General features: G+C 42.0%; 1 protein-coding gene and 1 long non-coding RNA gene across 2 annotated transcripts; one reads left to right on the forward strand and one right to left on the reverse strand.

The window, feature by feature from the left end:
* The first annotated feature begins 2,617 nt into the window (after nucleotides 1-2,617).
* On the forward strand, nucleotides 2,618-11,424 carry LOC146523667 (schwannomin-interacting protein 1). Its single transcript, XM_085150826.1, has 7 exons — nucleotides 2,618-3,207; nucleotides 4,986-5,243; nucleotides 5,382-5,506; nucleotides 6,796-6,916; nucleotides 7,037-7,162; nucleotides 10,024-10,141; nucleotides 10,242-11,424. The coding sequence occupies exons 2-7, from the start codon at nucleotides 4,986-4,988 to the stop codon at nucleotides 10,340-10,342; spliced, it is 849 nt and encodes a 282-aa protein (XP_085006952.1). The 5' UTR covers nucleotides 2,618-3,207; the 3' UTR covers nucleotides 10,343-11,424.
* Nucleotides 11,425-17,380: 5,956 nt separating this feature from the next.
* Nucleotides 17,381-18,217, reverse strand: LOC146523668 (uncharacterized). The gene is made up of 2 exons (XR_014873284.1): nucleotides 18,188-18,217; nucleotides 17,381-17,971 (listed from the first exon to the last, which is right to left on the reverse strand). It is a non-coding gene; the product is annotated as an uncharacterized LOC146523668 (long non-coding RNA).
* Between the last annotated feature and the right edge of the window lie 698 nt (nucleotides 18,218-18,915).

Genomic DNA, 18,915 nt, shown 5'->3' on the forward strand with positions numbered 1-18,915 from the left:
TGTGAGTTTATCCCAAAGTTCTACTGTAATGTCATAAAGCTCTTAAAACCATTCAGCTGTGACAACCTCAACCGTGATTGGTCAGTGTGCCACTGTGTGCTGCCACACACTGAAAACACACGGGCTTATTAGCCATTGAGATACAATAATCACTTACTGTCCTAATCCTCAGATTCAATTCAATTTACAGCACCAAATAACAACAGCAGTCCATCCAATGTGCTTCATATTGTGAGGCCAACAATGATCCAGAGACAACACCAACAACCCCTTATGAGCAAGCACTTGGAGAAAAGCAAAACTCGATTGTAACATGAAGAATCATCTGGCAGAACCAGGCTGAGGGAGGGGAACGAAATGAAAAACAAACAGAAGATTAACAGGGGGTCCATGACCCTCTTAGGGACACTCCCATAGGGCTTAAAATCTGGGACTCTCCACCAATTGCTCGTAGAGCTGAAGAAGCTTCTTGGATGAGAGGTGAAATGTCTTCAAAGACCTTAAAGAAGTCCAGACGCTTTTATTTCCAAGCTCCTTAGACCACCATGACGGCTGAAAACAGACGTCTGGTTGGATATTATATTTGCAAGATTTTTAGGGCCCACAAAAGAAGCACAAAATTAGAGCTCATCCAGGTTTAGACCTTAATGCAGTTTAAATAACTGCTATGTGGTATGGAGCTTTCACAGTAATGAACATGGATGCTATGCCTTCATATTGCCTGAGGGAAATGTGTATACTGTAAACAGAACTGGAACGCTGTGGAGTGTGTTTCCATTAACAAATTGGTCTCCATCAGGTAGATATGATTTAAACCACTGCAGCAACCAGCCTTTAATTCGTAGGTATGGCCTAATCTCTGTAATAAAATACTAAGTCAACAGTGCTGAGGACTAGCACAGAGATGAGTCCACTGTCAGAGCCCATAATAAAATGGCCTATTATTCACCTTCCTGCAAAACACAGGATCCACGTTTAGTTTTCACACAGATGAAGCTATTCTTACGATTCAATGGAATTAATCAAGGCTTACCGAAATGTTAGCAGTAACTGATTGTGGTGCTTGGCACTGTCCCATCACAGCAAGAAGGTCCTGAGACGTTTCTCCCACTGAAAACATCCAGATGAACAGAATCAGCTTTTGTGGATTTGCTTACCTGGATGATTGAACGTGCATCAAGAGGGTCCCGAGTACAAATCCATTAGCTGACTGGGGCCTTCTACGGAGTTTGCATGTTTTCCCCCATCTTGCGAGGGTTTTCTCTGGAGCACTCTGGCTTCCTCCTACAGTCCAAAGACATGAATGGACTTGTGTGTCTCTGTGTTACTGTGATGGCCAAAACCATGGCCACACTCTAAAAGTCAGTAACTCTTATGCATTCGTTATTTTTGATTTAAATAACACACTTTAGTTTGCAGTAAGTGTATTGATTGGTTTGAACACATTTGTTCTATTTGTAAGCACATTTAGTTTATCTATGTATTTATACCAATTCATTTCTTATTCTTGGTTTTGTCTAATCTTCGTTTCCTTCACCTGTGATGAGCCCTGGGAGTTGCCGGACAGAAGGTGGCGGCCAGGGTTTAAAGTAGTTAGGGGGCTGATTGGATCGCACCACCACTTCCTGCTGAAGGCGGAGAATGTGCATTTTCTTTAATTAAATAAAGCTTTTGTATTTAATTAAATATTTGAGTTTAGGGTTTAGTGGTTTATAATTTCTTGTTTGGTGTTTAGTTTATTAACAAACTGGACTGTACTGCATTGATTTTGTGGTTTATTTTGCTTTGTTTAGTTACCCCCATGTTGTGTCATAGTGGTCTGATCAGCTGTTATATACATTTCCTGTTTAGGTCAGTTATGGTTTTTTTGGTTTTTCTTTGGGGTTTGTTTTGTCAAGTTCACAGCTCTTTGCCTGAGTTTAGTTTTGATTCTTTTACCTTTTTTATGAGGTGGGCGTTCATAAAGTCAGCAAAGAGGCACAGAAGAGAAGATCAGACACTAGCGAGGGAGGATAAGAAGGACAGATGCAACAACATTGTCATCCCCTATGTAGCCGGTGTATCAGAGAAACTCAGGAGGGTTTTCTCCAAGCATGACATCCCAGTTTACTTCAGACCCAGCAACACACTCAGACAGAAACTGGTTCATCACAAAGACAAAACTCCAAAACACAGACTTAACAATGTGGTGTTTGCTGTACAGTGCAGCGAGGAATGCCCAGACCTCTACATTGGAGAGACCAAACAGCCACTTCACAAGCGCACAGCTGCATCTAAAGGTCAAAGGTCACTCTTTCGAGGATGCCAATGTTCACATTTTGGACAGAGAGGACAGATGGTTTGAAAGAGGAGTGAAAGAAGCATCTATGTCCACTGTGAGCGACCATCTTTGAACAGAGGCGGTGGTTTACGACACCAACTCTCTGCCATCTATAATCCAGTTTTGAGTTCCCTTCCCAGACGCCTTAACGCCCACTCACATCCTGGGCCATCCGACCTCAGGAATTCGCATGATAAGGTGGGGCCAGGTTTCACAATGAACTCACCCGAAACTCTGGCTGAATGTGACCCACACCCAGTTTCACACCTTGGCTCAGGATCATTGGGGGGAAACTCCCACTGGGTTTAAATCTGGGACTCTCCACCATTTGACCTTAGAACTGAAGAAGCTTCTCGAATGAGAGGTGAAACGTCTTCAAGCAACTTAAAGAAGTCCAGACGCTTTTCTTTGCAAGCTCCTTTGATTCTACAAAGATATTTTAGATGGAGAAATAAGAAACAGAGTGGTTTTAACGCCCGCTCACAGCGCCAGCTGTAGTTTTGTCTCCTCCTCCCACCTTTGGCTGTGTGCACACTTATTTTGAAGGCATCGACAGGAAGTAAACCCCTAATTCCAAAGTGGACCTCTGCAGGAAAGTTTCTCAAGTGATTCCTTTGTTCGTGGGTTTGGACCGGGAGAAAGTGGATACATGGCATGAAATAAACCAGAAGTTAATAACGTGAGCTGAGTGAGAGCAGAGCGAGGAGGAGGAAGCTGTGGACACAACGAGGAGTTCTCGGTGAAAAGGCAGAAAGTTCCTAATGGAAAGAGAGGGAAGGGGAAAGATGACTAGGAGGAGCCGAGGACGGAGCTGAGCTATGTGGCAAATCTCCGAAGAACTTCTCCGTCCGTGAAAGCAGCAAAGCCGCCTTTATTTCGAAAAAGCGGTGAGTTAGAATCGCAGTGGGCCTGACACGGTGAAGTGGTCTGATGTTTCCGCCAAACTTTGAATCCACGCGGGGGGAAAGTTTCAGAGGAAGGGCCGAAACTTCAAGCTAGGCTGTGGAAGTTCCTCCAGTTAAACCTGAGGACATTCAGAGTCGGGCCCTGCTGCGGGAGGTTTCTGTACGTTACCTCACGATACTGCTGTTTATTTAATCTATTTTATTTATTTATTTAAACAAACTTCTCCCCACATGTGACATGTTGTCTTGTTTTCCGGAACAAACCTGCACACTGAGTGTTTCGGTGCTCATCAGAAAACGTCCTGTTTCTGTTGCTTACGTTTTCCTTTTTTAAAAAGTCCCGACTTTTGAATATTTAACTGCTCGTACCTGCTATACAATTAGCTCGATTCACGTTTATTTTAAACTTGTTTCTGTTCACAACACCGTAGATCTGAAATCAAACGATCAATGTGTGATTGAATTCAAAGGGTTTAAAAAAGTATTTCACTAATAATGTAGGAATCCCGGCAGAGGATCCAAAGTAAATGGACAAATGAACATGATTTTAATATTAGTTTTTCTTTAATCCTCTGCAGTCAAATACTGCTTAAGGAATAGAGCTCGTAGATAGCACCAAATACTGCATTTTCCTGTTGTTTATTCCATAATACAGTGAAGAGGTGACAGGAAGGAGAGAGCGAATGGAAGAAGACGCCCAGCAAAGCCTCAGGCTGCTGCACTGAGCCTTGTAGCTGTGTTTGCTCAGTCTGTGAGCTAAACCAATGTGCTCCCAACATTCTGGTGCATGTTCATTTTCGCCTCCTCTGTCCACTTACAATAATTTTTTCCAGAGCTGGGCACGTTCTGGCGTTCAATAGGCTTCCCATCCTTCAGTGTAACCAGTGGGTTCCACCTCGTTATAAAGCTTCTGTACTTCCTGTCATGAAGTTGTCTGTTGATTGCAGACTGTGTTCAATTCAATTCAGTTTTATTTATATAGCGCCAAATCACAACAAAAGTCGCCTCAAGGCGCTTCATAGATACAGAGAAAAACCCAACAATCATATGACCCCCTATGAGCAGCACTTTGGCGACAGTGGGAAGGAAAAACTCCCTTTTAACAGGAAGAAACCTCCGGCAGAACCAGGCTCAGGGAGGGGCGGGGCCATCTGCTGCGACCGGTTGGGGTGAGAGAAGGAAGACAGGATAAAAGACATGCTGTGGAAGAGAGACAGAGGTTAATAACAGATACGATTCAATACAGAGAGGTCTGTTAATACATAGTGAGTGAGAAAGGTGACTGGAAAGGAAAAACTCAATGCATCATGGGAATCCCCCGGCAGCCTACGTCTATTGCAGCATAACTAAGGGAGGATTCAGGGTCACCTGGTCCAGCCCTAACTATATGCTTTAGCAAAAAGGAAAGTTTGAAGCCTAATCTTGAAAGTAGAGATAGTGTCTGTCTCCTGAATCCAAATTATAGGTTAATGTGTTAATGATAGGCCTTCCTCAGTGCCTCATTGTACAGCCCATGATCTAACGATCAGATGATGATCTATGAACAAGCATTTGGTGACAGTAAGAAGGAAAAACTGCCTTTTAACAGGAAGAAACCTCTGGCAGGACGAGGCAAACAATCTGAAACAATAAAGATTGTTTCACTGGGATGAAACAATCTTTATCCCAGTGAAGATGAATATTTCATTCACCAGGATGTGATTGAAGCTGTCTGATGTAAAGCTGCGAGCATTTTCACCCAGTGCTTCCCTGCTGTCCAGATGGAGGGAGAGAAGGAACGACTGAGACAACACCGGGATGAGAAGGAGAGCAACGAAGCAGATGATTATGGCAAGTGTGACGACGACAAAGACAAGGTCGAGGAAGACGATGAAGACTTGGTGGGGGCAGCGCTGGTCTGGCAGGAACGCTACGGCGAGGACAATCTAGGCCTTCCCATCATGCACTGGGAGGCCCTGAGCCTGCGTATTGCCGAGCTTGAGAAGCAGGAAGAAGAGAAGAAGGAGAAGAGGTTAAAGGTCAGAGATGTTGTTCTGTCTTGCTGAAAGATGTTTGTGTACACACTGACTCTGACGATTCACTCTGATCAGACTGTTCAGTAATATTTACCGATGTTTGTTAAAATGGTTTTAACATGTGGTTGCTGTGCTTGTCAGACTGGCCTTTCTCTGGAGCAAGGAGGAGCCCCAGTCAGCTGGAAAGAGGAGCGAGGGAAGAGAACGGAGAGCTGGGAGGACGGAGACGACGCCTGCAATAGTCACGTGCTGGCGTTGACCTCTCGGTACAAGCGCGCCTCTTATTTCTTACTGGATGTCTGTTAACGCACCGTGTTTGTCCATCATTATGTCATTTGTGTTGATCGTGTGTTTAACCCAACTCACCAAACAGAACTTTCTCTCAGCGTGTGGTCGCTGCAGTCTGCTCGCATCTGTTGCAAGGTCCAGTTTACGCACAGTCAAAATCTTTCGGGTGGAGATTCTGATGCAGTATGAGCTGCAACCATGCTTTCCTCATACAGCATGATCGATCTGACAAACATGAAGGAATTTATTAACAACGGAAGTTAAGCTTTGTTTTCGTTTGGTCACATTGGAGAGGGAGACTTTACCTCTGAACAGGAAAGTGAGTACAGGGCAGGTTAAAGTGGGGAACTCCCTAAAATGAGCTTTGATGGCTCGTGTGGGGAAACGAAGCACCGCTCACAGTAATGTCTAACGTGAGCTCCAACAGATTTTCTTAATGTACAGCTTCTGATCAGACCTGCTGCTCTTTGCAGATTTATGCATTTCAGCCAGATGTGAGCAGATGTTTCATGAGTTGCTCTTCCATCCTCCACACTGTTCATGCTGCCTTTATACTCGATGGCCACTGTGCACCAATCACACACACGTCCATCACATTACAGCAAACTAACCTGCAGAGGATTTCATGCAGTCTTTAAAAGTTAGCCTCAGTTTGATTTGCAGCATGAAACAAATAATGACTAGAATAAAATAGAATAGCTTCTATTGTCACTACATGTACAATGAAATTATGGAAATTGTTTGAAAACATGAGAACAAGCCTTAAATGTGCAGTTTATCAAATCCCACTGAGCAGTCAGCTGTTCCTGTCCTGTCTTTATCTTTTTCATCTCTGAGTGAAGTCAGCTTTTTCTTCTCTGTCTCAGCTCATCAACATACAAACTGCACACACAGGTTGTGTGTTGATGATTTTTGTTGAGCTGATAGAAATGTTGCATTTGGAATCACCCCACACTTAAAAAAAATCTTACTCCTTTTATGTTCGCTCCTCTTTTGTGCTGCTAGCTAGATGCTAAGTACTGCAACCATCTTTTTGGTGCTGCAGGAAAATAAACCTGACTGTAGCACACGATTGTGCTTCTTTAAGCTGTCTTTATGCGACATCCTCTGGTGAATAGGTGTCAGTTTAATAACTGAAACTAACATGTCCTGATTTTCTAATGTTCTGACTTTGCTTTGATGGAAACCTGCCGGGCGACACGGCACCGCCTCAGCTGTGATGTCAGATGTGTTCATGATGGTCCACTGACTGTTGTCTAACCCTCAGCCTGCAGACACGAATGAATCTCCAGCTCTGCTTCATCAACAACAGTGAAAGTGAAGAGGAGGAGGAGGAGGAGGAGGAGAAGAAGAAAGGAGATGTTAGAAAGAAAGAAGGCAGCTCATGGGTAACACTTCATGTACAACACAGCAGAAATCAGTTAATATGTAGCTGAAGAAGTAGCAGCGCTGTTGCATCGTCTCATTTCATAAGCGTGCTCAGATTTCCCGTCTGTTTTCTGCTGAAGAGAGGAAGTGTTCAGATTCACAAGGATCCTCAGCCTTCAAGCAAACCAGAGAAACAAAAGTCGAGAGGCTTCAGGAACACTCTGAAGAACCTGCGAGACCGACTAAGGACCGACCACAAGTCTTTGGTGAGTCAAATATTCAAAGGTGGAACAAACTGTGTTATCATATAAGTGAGTTCCAGTTATAGGAATCTGTCCTCTGCTCCCTGCACTGCATGCTGGGAGTGTAAACATCGATATGATGCCAGATTACAGCAACAGCTGCTTTAAGGAGTGAGTGCATGGAGTTTGTGGTTGGGATGCTTTTATCTCTCACGTGTGTTTGTGTGTTTCCGTGTTGTGCAAGTGTTTTTGCTACAATTTTTTCCGGCATCATCTCCCTTCGGAGGTTTGACCGCCGTGCATTATTGGCTATGGATAATTTTCAGTCAACGTATTGAGGTGGTTTTTCCAACGGTGCTGGAGCGCAGCTCCCGGTATACTTCCGGGTGCTACTTCCCCTCTTGCCGCTCATCTCGTTTTTGATTTGGAGGCCTCATCGGTGGAAGTGCGGGAAGAGAGCCGGGTTTCTTGTGCTGCTTCGTCAGACTTGGAGACAGGAAGTGGATCTTTGTGTTTGCCACCTTGGGCAGTCATGTGAAAGCGTGGAAAGCCACGGCTCATCATGGTAGGATTTGCTGTGCAGCTTACCCCAAAGTCGGGACTCTGTTCCAGGTCCCTCTACACCTGCCCCCGTGGGCCTCAACACTAAACTGCATGTTGCAGCTCAGTGTCTTTTCCCCAAGTCTGTATCAGGAGCAGGAGCTTTATTGATGACTCTATCAATTCTAAGTTTTCTTCTCTTTTTAATTTTACAACTTTTTCTGATGATGTTGAGCTCCACATACCACAATCCACAATCATGGACTAAAACTGCTTGGTTCTACTAGCTTGAGCAGTATTAGCAACGTCTGGCCTGACAAAGCTGACAGGGTTGTAGGGATGGGTACCGGTGTCCGGTGCCATGATGGTACCGGTTCTGACATAAACAGTAGTAACCAGACCGAAAAGCAGCGCACATTTCTGTGCTTTTTTTTCCTGAGCTGTGATACACTTTAGATTCTAGCCAATCATTTTACGTTTCCGGGGATAGTAGGCGGGTCCAGGTACGTACGTTCTTTTAGAGCAGAGCTACAGATTAAAAATGTCCAAGGCGAAGCGGTCAAAGTCTGGCTGTACTTCACAGCAAAATATGCAAACTCAGCAGCCTGCAACAAGTGCTTTAAGCTGATACTGTGATACTGTCAAAGGAGGTAACACCTCAAATCTGATGAAACACCTGGCGACGCATAGCGTTTTTTTTTTTAGCTGAGAAATGCGCCGTATTTGATAGCTTGCTGCGAGACCTCACACCGTGCACATCTACTGTGGGTGTGGTGCCTGTTATCGACCCGGAGTTAGCAACATCCCCCAAAAACCCGAAGAGGAGAGTCCTGGCCCCTAGCCCTGCCAGTGTAGCAGAAATGATGAGGATGATGATGCAGCAGCAGCCGTTCTTCTCTGCGTGAGTAGCTTAATGTTGTTCGTGTGTAATTTACGTTGAGTAGGCTAACCACGTTATTACATTAATGCATGTAAGGTGAACTAGCAAACACCGTCGTAGTTACATGCGGCTGTCTTCTTGTTTGATGGCAGATACTCCCTTCACCCTGGCCAAAAAGGCTAAAATGACCAAAGAAAAAGTGGAAAACAGTTAAACATGAGAGGTTTTTGGACAAATTTGTGTTTTTTCCATTGTTAAAGCACTGCTTCCAGCCAAGAATGATACCATATATGCCCTATAGCTGCAGAAAAGACTAACATTGTTATCTTTTTACAAAAAAACAGCTGAACATGAGAGGTTTTTGGACCAATTTTGTGTTTTCCATTCTTTAAGCACCGGTTTGAGCACCGTTTAAGCACCGGCACCGTTTCAAAAGTACCAGTTTGGCACCGGTATCGGATAAAACCTAAAGGATACCCATCCCTACAGGGTTGTGACTGGGAGGGCAGTAGAAATCTGCTGCCATCCTCAGGTCGATGGGTGTCATGCTGGTGGAGCACGTGGGGGCTGCTCTTCCTGGCTTCTGTAAGCATCAGCTGTAGGAGAGTCTCAGCCAGTAGTTTGCACTGATTTTCCACAGGAGGAGGAGGAAGAAATAATTCTGTCTTTTAAAACATCATAGATAACAAATCCTTACATCCTGTAAGCATGAAAGTTCTCAACAAAACCAAGAGACTCTGTGACACCAGGTTCTTGTACAAACATCCCAACATCCCACAGAGAAATGCAGCGTGGAACTTCAGTGGAGGCTCCAGCGGAGGGTGGGCCCATGGCCACATACAGATATGTGGCACATATGGACTAAAGAGTAGAGGGTCACTCTGTGTTTTGCTAAGAAAACCTTCCAACATTTGTGGGTTTTTGGACGACAGTTTTCATTTTATGGCCCCAAGTACAGTGCAGCACTTCAATCGGATTTGCCCGGTCAATTTTCCCATATGTTGGGTAAAAATGGGAATCTGGTTAATCAGGAGGAATAAAATGAAAGGAACGGCCCTGTCTTCCTCCTCCCAGCAGATGGCGCCCTCCCTGAGCCTGGGTGTGTGACGGAGGTTTTTCACTCCCACTGTCATCAAAGCGCTTGCTCACAGGACGACTTCTCTTTTTCTCTGTGCTAATGTAGGGTCTTCACCTTACAATATAAAGTGCATTAAGGCAACTGTTATTATGATTTGACACCGTCGTATAAATAAAATATAATTAAATACAGATGTTAATCTTATGTGCAAGGGTCAACACTGATTTGCTTGTTGTCAGATTTTGAAATGTTGTTTGTCTGTGTGTGTGTGTGTGTGGGGGGGGGGGTCGTGAATATGTGCAGTGATATTTTTGTTTTTCTTTGTTTAGCTGTTAATCATGAATTGTTTCATTAAAAGACGTGTAAACGGCCAAACTCTGCTCTCAGACCACAGCGCGGAGTGATCCTGTAATCCAGAGGAGACATTTGGAGCACAGCGATCTGCAGGGTTTCACTATCAAGGAGCTGAATGCTCTCTGTGCATCTCTCAGCCAGGCTATACAAGGTACTACATAACCTTAGTCACGTCATTTAAAAATAAAAGCGCAGTTTTCTCTGATGCATTGAAGAGTGAATTTTAATGGTTAACTTTTCATCCGTGTTAGATCTGAGCTCAGAGCTGGTGGGTCGCCTCCAGGTCCGAGACCAGCTGAGGACGGAGCAGGACGCCATGCTGCTGGAGGTACAGGATCTAACGTCACTGTGACATCACGTCCACGTGTGAGCAGCTGGGAGGAGTGGTTATGACTTAAACATTATTAGGGTTACTCCACAAAGTTCTCCACAACATCTGAGGCATTCCCTGCTGCTGTTGGTCGGACTGGTCGATCACTGTGAAGTGTTAGTCTCTATAAATACTGGGACTTTTTTAATGTTCTGTGTTTTTAGGTGTGTAAGGGAAACTTTGACCCACTAAAGACGTCCATAAGGTCAAAACCTCAAAGGTAGAAGCATGAGGGGGAAATATGGCATCCAGGTTTGGTTTTGTCTGTTTGTGGAAATGATTGTGATCCACGTGGAAAGGTTTCACGAGTGTTACTGGAATCCCCGTCTCTCTGGAAAGTGCTCTTAGATCATCCTTCAAGCTGCAAGCACTGAACTCAGATCAGTGTCTGTACAGGCTAAATGATGAGGAGGGTCATGCACATTTCAAAAAAGGGTTTTTTATTAAAAACAATAGTTTTAGCACCGGACTCTATTGCGTTATGTTTCCATTATGGTCATTTATTAACTTGAGAATCCTACTTGTACTTTACATCATTTCTCCCACAGATACAGTAGAGACAGTCCTTTCTGCATAATAGTGAGATAGTAAGAAGCCTACCAGCAGTCCTGTGTAAAATATCCATCTGGCGAGTGAGACGTCAAAACTCTTAACTCTGCAGTGTAAAAGGGACCAAAAGCTCATTAACATCTATTATTTGCTCTGTTTCGATATAGTCTTTTGATCCTGACAAAGTCTTATTTTTATTCGTGCTTTTCTGTCTACACTTTTTAATTGATGTTGGTAAATAAATGAAATGTGCTCTTTTGTACAACAAAATGATATCTTTAGTATTAATCTGAATTTTGACACTTTTAACTTGTTGAATTGACTAACCTGTAAATTGTAATTATCTTTTTTTGTTTGTTTTTGGTCGCAGTGAAAGTATTTCATCTCATTCCCGATGAGCTGCTGATATCAAGTTTAAAAACAGCAAACTTTTTAAAAGTTGAATGTAAATATGAACAGTATACGTTTATTTGTAAACCACCAGTGTCTTACAATATACCAGGTGTTGAAATGGAGATCACTGTTATTGAAATGTGTTCTTGGAGTGCAATGCCATCTTTAAAAAAATAATTTATTTAAAGTTTAAACAAAGCAGATCAAAACCTGAAAAAATTAAAACTAATTAGAATAATTGTTACCACGGTCAGCAACACGAGCGTTTGTTTCATTCTGAGTTTTTGAAATGCTTTAAGTGGAAAAGGAGGTCCGCTCCCCGCTGTGATGCTTTTATAATAATAATAATAATGGATTTATATAGCGCTTTTCAAGGCACTGAAAGCGCTTTACAATGCCACTATTCATTCACTCTCGCATTCACACACACTGGTGGAGGCAGCTACTGTGGATACTTTTCACAGTCATTATCCATTCTGCTGATTTGTACTGAGTTTATAAATTGTGGATTAAAGCCTGTTGTTTCCTCAGCAGGACAGATGGTAAATGTTGAAGACGTTAACACTTTTTTTTGAAGTCACAGTATCCCAACAAGATTAGAATCTGGTTTCAATCTTCTGGTTGATGTTATCGACCAATGTTAGTACATAGCTATATAAAAATAGCTATCAGTGTGGGCATTTATAATGGCCAAGAAATAAAATTAGTAATTATAAAATAAAGTTTATTGCAGTTGGTCTCCTTAGTTTCCAAACCTGTGCACAGAATCAATTTCTCCGCTGTGGACAAGACCAAAGACGAAAAACTGGGATGTAGACCTGCAGACACTGGAATGGTGACAACTGTAGGTTGTTTATAAAGCACTTTTCACAGGCAGTCACAAAGAGCTCTACACAAAAGGCTGAACTAATCGAGAACATTAGGTGCCAAAATAGACAATACGAATGATTGAATAAAACACAAAAATTAACAGTTAGTTTAAAAAATTTTAGTTTTAAAATGAAACAAATTCTTAACACAAAGCTTGTTTTCAATTTTATTTATATAGCGCCAAATCACAACAAAAGTCGCCTCAAAGCGCTTCATAGATACAGAGAAAAACCCAACAATCATATGACCCCCTATGAGCAGCACTTTGGTGACAGTGGGAAGGAAAAACTCCCTTTTAACAGGAAGAAACCTCCAGCAGAACCAGGCTCAGGGAGGGGCGGGGCCATCTGCTGTGATTGGTTGGGGTGAGAGAAGGAAGACAGGATAAAAGACAATATATATATATATATATATATATATATATACATATATATATATATATATATATATATATATATATATATATATGTATGTTTGAATAGAAAAGTTTTTAACTGCTTTTTAAAAGAATCGGCAGAGCCAACCAAACGTAGTTGTGGTGGTGGGCTGTCCCACAGACTGAAGGGCTCTGTGGATTTTAGGATTTAGTCGTGTACAGGGAACAACCGATAAACTGAGTTTGTGAACAGAATATTTTGTAAGAAGCTTGGATAAATAATCTGGGGCCTGGCCATTTAGCGCTCTGTATGTTAAGACAAGAACTTTCAAACTCTATTGGAGCCAATATAATGAATATAAAATAGGAGTAATGTGAGCTCGATTGCTAGACCTTGTTAATAGTCTGGCCACAGCATTTTGTATAGCTTGGCGAGAAAAAGATTTGCCCAAGCTGGTAAACAGGGCATTACAACCTAAACGCGATGACACAAATGTATGAACATTTTTTTTCCAGTTCAGCTAAGGAGACCATATGTGGCAGTTCGGAAAATGTTCCTTAAATAAAAGAAACAGGAACAAGACAAAGATTTTACACGCAGGTCGAGGCCCAGAGGAGAATCACATATTACACCAAGATTTCAAATGTTTGACGTGGCAAAAGGACAGAAAGAAGCAAAAACCTGACTGATTTGAGAATCTAGTTCAGGAGGAGCTCTGATCACGGCCTCAGTCTTTTTGTGTTTAAAACAAGGTAAATGCTAGAGAGCCAATCAGTAGCGCGAGTTAAGCAGTGGACTAGGGTGGACAACCTATCCAGCTGATGAGGCTTAAACGACATACAGCTGAATGTCACTGGCCTAGAGATGATAAGAAATGTCACTGAAAGATTGAATAATGCCAGGTAAAGGAGCCGTGTAGAAAGAAAATAGTGGTGGACCTAAAACTGAACCGTGTGGAACCCCGTTCCCACTTATGAAGGCAATGTTGGAGGAAAACCTGTCTGTTCTAGGAGAGGTCCTATAAACAGGAAGAAAACCAAGGCAGAGTCAGATGCACTAGCCAAAATATTAAGCCCAGATCATTAGACCTTCAAGAGAGCGGTCTCAGTGGAGCACTGCTTTTTATCATTATCATAATTTAAACGTTGCGTCCCACCAGCACAGGTGTAGAGGAGCCTGGAACAGAGTACCGACGATGGTGTAAGCTGTACGGCAAATCAGGGTTCCTGCTGCAATGAACACAAGTGGGCATGGAGATCAATCCAGGACCGCCAAGTCTGACCGAAAGGAGCCCAGGAATGAAGCTCCCAAAGATCAACTTCTCTCTGAAGTGGGCAAAGCAGCACAAGGAAACTGTCTCTCTTCCTCAGATGAGGCCTGAAAGAAATACGAAATGACCGTCAGCCGCCCTGGGTCTGCTGCTCAGTCCAAGATGTTGCCTCATGGGTTGAGCATGATCACGAGAAAGGTGGTGGATCAGCCCAAAACTACACAGGAGGAGTTTAATGAGCTAAAGCAGTTGGCGCCATGGTCACCAAGAACTGGCAACACACTAAGCTGTAATGGATTGAAATGTTGCCGTGCCTACAAGGTCCCTCTCTTCGAGAAGGCACATCTAATCAGAATCAGAATACTTTATTGAAATTATTTGTCGTTACAGTGCTCCATTATAAACAAACATTAACAGAGACAGACAATACACTAACTAAGAATAGCACAATATATACAGGCATATATGTACATAAAAGTCACTTATTAATAAATAGCTGAAAAAGAACATGTGCAAGAAGGGTGCAGCTGTTGCAGTAAACAGTGTGTTAAGTGGAGGAGTTGTACAGGGAGATGGCCAGAGGCAGGAACGAGCTCCTGTGACTGACCAGCATGTCATGGAGTGGGAGGGAGGTGTTATCCAACATTGTCTTTATCTTGGACAGCATCCGCCTCTCCGACACCACCTTGAGGGAGTCCAGCTCCATCCCCACAACATTACTGGCCTTATGCATCAGTTTATCGAGTCTGTTGGCATCTGCAACCCTCAGCCTGCTCCCCCAGCATGCAACAGCATAGAGGATCGCACTGGCCACAACAGACCCGTAGAAAATCCTGAGCATTTTCTGGCAGATGTTGGAGGACCTCAGTCGCCTCAAAAAATAGAGACGACTCTGGCCCTTCCTGTAAAGTGCTGTTGTGTTTGCAGCCCAGTTTATTGTCGATGTGTACTCCAAGGTATTTATAGTCCTCCACAATGTCAACACTGACCCCCTGAAACAGGGGTCAAGTGTTTCCTGGTCTTCCTGAAGTCCAATTCCTTGTTCTTTGCCACGTTGAGCTGCAGATGATTCTGCTCACACCACGTGACAAAGAGCCATGTTAAGTTTGCAGCTAAACGTCGACAATCGCCAAAAGTTTTGAGAATGTGAAAAACAATATTGGAGTCAAAATTTGCTGCTTCAGTGTTTTTACATCTTTTTTTCCCCCGGTTGTTTCTGTGATATATTGAAGTATAATTACTAGAGATGGCACGATACCACTTTTTTATGTCCGATACCGATACTATAAATTTGGATATCTGCAGATACCGATATGAATCCGATATAGTGTGTTTTTTAATCAATAAAACTGTTTTTTTTTTTTTTATATCTTGCTGCATTTTGTATAAGTTTATACTCAAGTTTAAATAAATAACAACACTAAAGCTATTCTGTTATACCTGTATGTAAAAAATACACTGCGCCCAAAATATTTCATAGTTCAGCAATACTGATCAATCTAATAAACTTAAACCTGCTCCATCCTTCCTATTCTGGTATTTTAAAGAGTACTTAGCAGAAATATTAAGCAACCTAACTAATAGGGTTGCAAACTCCCAGCAAAAAAAAAAAAAAAAAAAAAATAGGGAACCACCCTCCACCTCATGATGCTTAATCGATGTAATTAAATTTAATTTGATCCAGGGAGGAAAATGCACAGAAATAAATTATTTTTCAAGAATAATTAAATAGATTCAACATCTTTCTTCAACAGAATTGCAGACTGCACAGATGGTACCTTCCCAAAGGAAAAAGTACTATAGCTTACTATGGTATATTAGAATTAACAGTTACTATATATAGTAATGGACTTATATATATATATATATTTTTACATCAGATTAAAACTTTGGGTGTAAGAGTCAGATAATTATTTATTAAAAGCTAGACATTTTAAATGAGAATAAGAAAGAAAAGTATGTCTTTGTGCCCCCTTTTCCCTGTTCATGCCCTATCGGCCCTCCTGGCTAAACTTTGCTAGATCCGCCCCTGCACAGTTACCAGCAGTCAGCTACGTAGAAAAAGATCCTGGTGTAGAAAGTAATATTAAATAAATTCTAACAACAGCTTATCAAGCTTAAACGTGCTGCTGTTGTTCAGCCGCTGGTTTCCTCTTTCTGGTGCAAAGTGGGCCAAAAACAAACAAGAGAGACGGACTCGCGACAGAAAAGCCGATCAGCTGATCATTGATCAGTTTCACGTTTGAAGTAGCAGCAGGAGAGGGAGGGAGAGAGAGGCAGTCGCTCTATATATTGGTTGTTAATCTTAACGCGGGAGCGCTTTACAAACATTCAGAGATGAACTTACACACTTGCTTTACTTCTCTCTGGGAAAACTTCCTCGGAGATGAAATGCTGGTTTGGTAGCAAGGCTACAAATACACACAGCCGCTCTATCACGTGATGCACACTGCTGCAAGTGCTACGGTTATGAGCCGGGTTACGCCTTGTAGCAAGTTTTGTGAGGTGCTTTTTTGATATTTAATGGATCGGATTACATTTTTTATTTCTCGCCGATATCCGATCCAGGAATTTGGGTCAGTATCGGACCGATACCGATACGTAATATTGGATCGGTCCATCTCTAATAATTACAAGCACTTTATAAGTTTCTAAGGTTTTTATTGACATCTGTTGGTCGTCTTTTTCAACACCTCTGCAATTCACCCTTGTGTGCTGTCGATCAACTTCTGGGCCAAATCCTGACTGATGTGACCAATGACTGTAGAATGGATGTGACCCAATCTTTCATAATCAATGTTTAGAGTTTGTCACAGTTAGTGGGTTTTTGACAAACTAGAGCTGAACTCACTGACTGAGCAGAAAAACCGGGGGTCAAAAGTGTTGCAAATGCATATGATATGATCCACAAGCATAAACAAAGACTTACAAATGTGCACGATGATTTGTGTATAACCTTTGAGGACTTGCAAGAATGTACTGACCACATGTATAACTACTTTACACACCAAGTAGATAAAACACTTTCAAGGTGCAAATATTTTATGTGTATACACACTGACAGCTTTGTCCTCAGGAAATGAACTGCAAAAAAAGCTCTGTGTAGGTCTCTGGTTGAGTCATGGACTAAAATGACTCAAAGGTTGGTTAATAAGCTGGAGTGAAAGATTACTGCTGCTGTTCCTCAGTTTGTGCTTTCAGACCTCTGACAGTTATTGTGACTAACTGTCAGTGACTGGCAGTGTTGATTCGTTTAAACTAACACGTTCATCTCCCTGTAACCAGGTTGCTCTCCTCACATCCAATTTGTGGGGCACATGCTCTAAAAATGTTCAACAACAAGACAACTCTTCACATAATCCGAAAGGAAGAGTCCCATCTACCCCGTGGTTTTTGCATTAAACATTATGGGACAAAAGATTTCCTATATGTGTCTTGGTGGTAGCAGAGATGAATCAGGCTGTTTAGATGGAGAGGTGCTCCATCTAAACATTTATGCAGAAGGTCAGAATTAACTTTACAACTTCAAAATAAAGTTAAACCCATTTTGATGTTTGTTTCTCTCTCTTTCTCTATTGACCAACCTAGAATGTAAGTGTTGATTATGCCTTTACCCATGCTTGTGCCTGCACTTACCATTGCATGCTGAAGAAGACGGAGGATAACCAGCCAACAACCAAGTCTCACATAGGTGCAGGTGTGGAAGACAATGTTCTTCTTTTCTTGTCAATTACTGTGATGGACCGAGCAGTGAAGGAAACTTAGACACAGGTTAAAGTCCAAAAACATTATTTTTTATTTAACCCAAAAACATAATTGGTTAAATCATGCAAAAAGAATCAAAATCTTGGGCCCATAAAAGAGGTCAAAATAACAGAACTCTACTCAAAGTTGACAACACTACTGATAACTCAAACAAACTGACCTAACTTAAGGAGACAAAGGGGAAATTTAAATAGTAGCTGATCAGCCCACAAATACAGGAGAAGGTGTAAAACACACAAAACCTAACTAAACCAAACATAATGAACTCCAATTCCCCCCCCATGGTCCCGAGTTATGGCATGAACCAATTTGCAGTCTTCCTTTAAAGCTGGCTCCGCCCCTTTTCCACCTCTTGGCTCCTTAATCAAGAGACTGGAACAGCTGCAACTAAGGTAACTCAGAAAACAAAGATTAATCACACATAACAGTGTAAACTAAAATGTGCGCACTTATTTTAGAATGCAGTGTTATGTGGATATGTGAATTAACTCTAAACCAAAACCAGTTATTTATTGTCCTGTAAATTAATTCCTATATTTAAAGAAAGACAAATGTGAATGCAATGTTACTTATAAGCCTCTACACTAACATGGTGGGTATCACCACTGTGTGGCTGTAAGTGCAGCCATCACAATTACAGATACTCAAGAAAAGCAACGTAAAACAAACTAAAGCTGTTATAAAACCTTGTTTTAAAACAGTTACTGATTTCTATTCATCATATGACGATCAAAACTGGTTTTACTGGCCAGTTATGATAATTTGGGGATGTAGTGTAATGAAGGTCCTACTCCTGACAACACTTTATACAGTACAATTGTGTTGAAAATAGGAGAATTGAGGCAGAGATGAGGTGCAGACCAGCCGCGTGCTTATTCACCAACACTGACGGCCACTACAATGTAACACAAAACAATGTAGCCCACTGGTGGGACATCTGATGTTAACTGTAGTGATGGTCTGTGGAGCTAAAGTGTCATAAAGACAGTGCTTCAGAAACACTGAGGCTGAGGTCGGCTGGCCAGAGTCACGTGACTAATGACGTCCAAAGCAGTGGTTTATAATCAGGTCCTGAAGCAGTGACATAAGGAGACGACTCATTGGTGGTTACTTTGGTGATGATTTTGGTGAACCAGTGTATAACACACACACACACACACACACATATATATATAATAACTAATTAATGTGCATAAATGTGCATAAACAATAGAATGGAGAAGAACAGAGAAGCTGCTAATAGTCAAAATAGCTGAAGCAACTTAATTTAAAATATATATTTTTGCATTTCTTTGGGTCTGACGGTGTTGACAAAAACCTTGCACTTCTCC

This window comes from Neolamprologus multifasciatus, chromosome 3, assembly GCF_963576455.1.
Source record: "Neolamprologus multifasciatus chromosome 3, fNeoMul1.2, whole genome shotgun sequence".
Classification (NCBI taxonomy): domain Eukaryota; kingdom Metazoa; phylum Chordata; class Actinopteri; order Cichliformes; family Cichlidae; genus Neolamprologus; species Neolamprologus multifasciatus.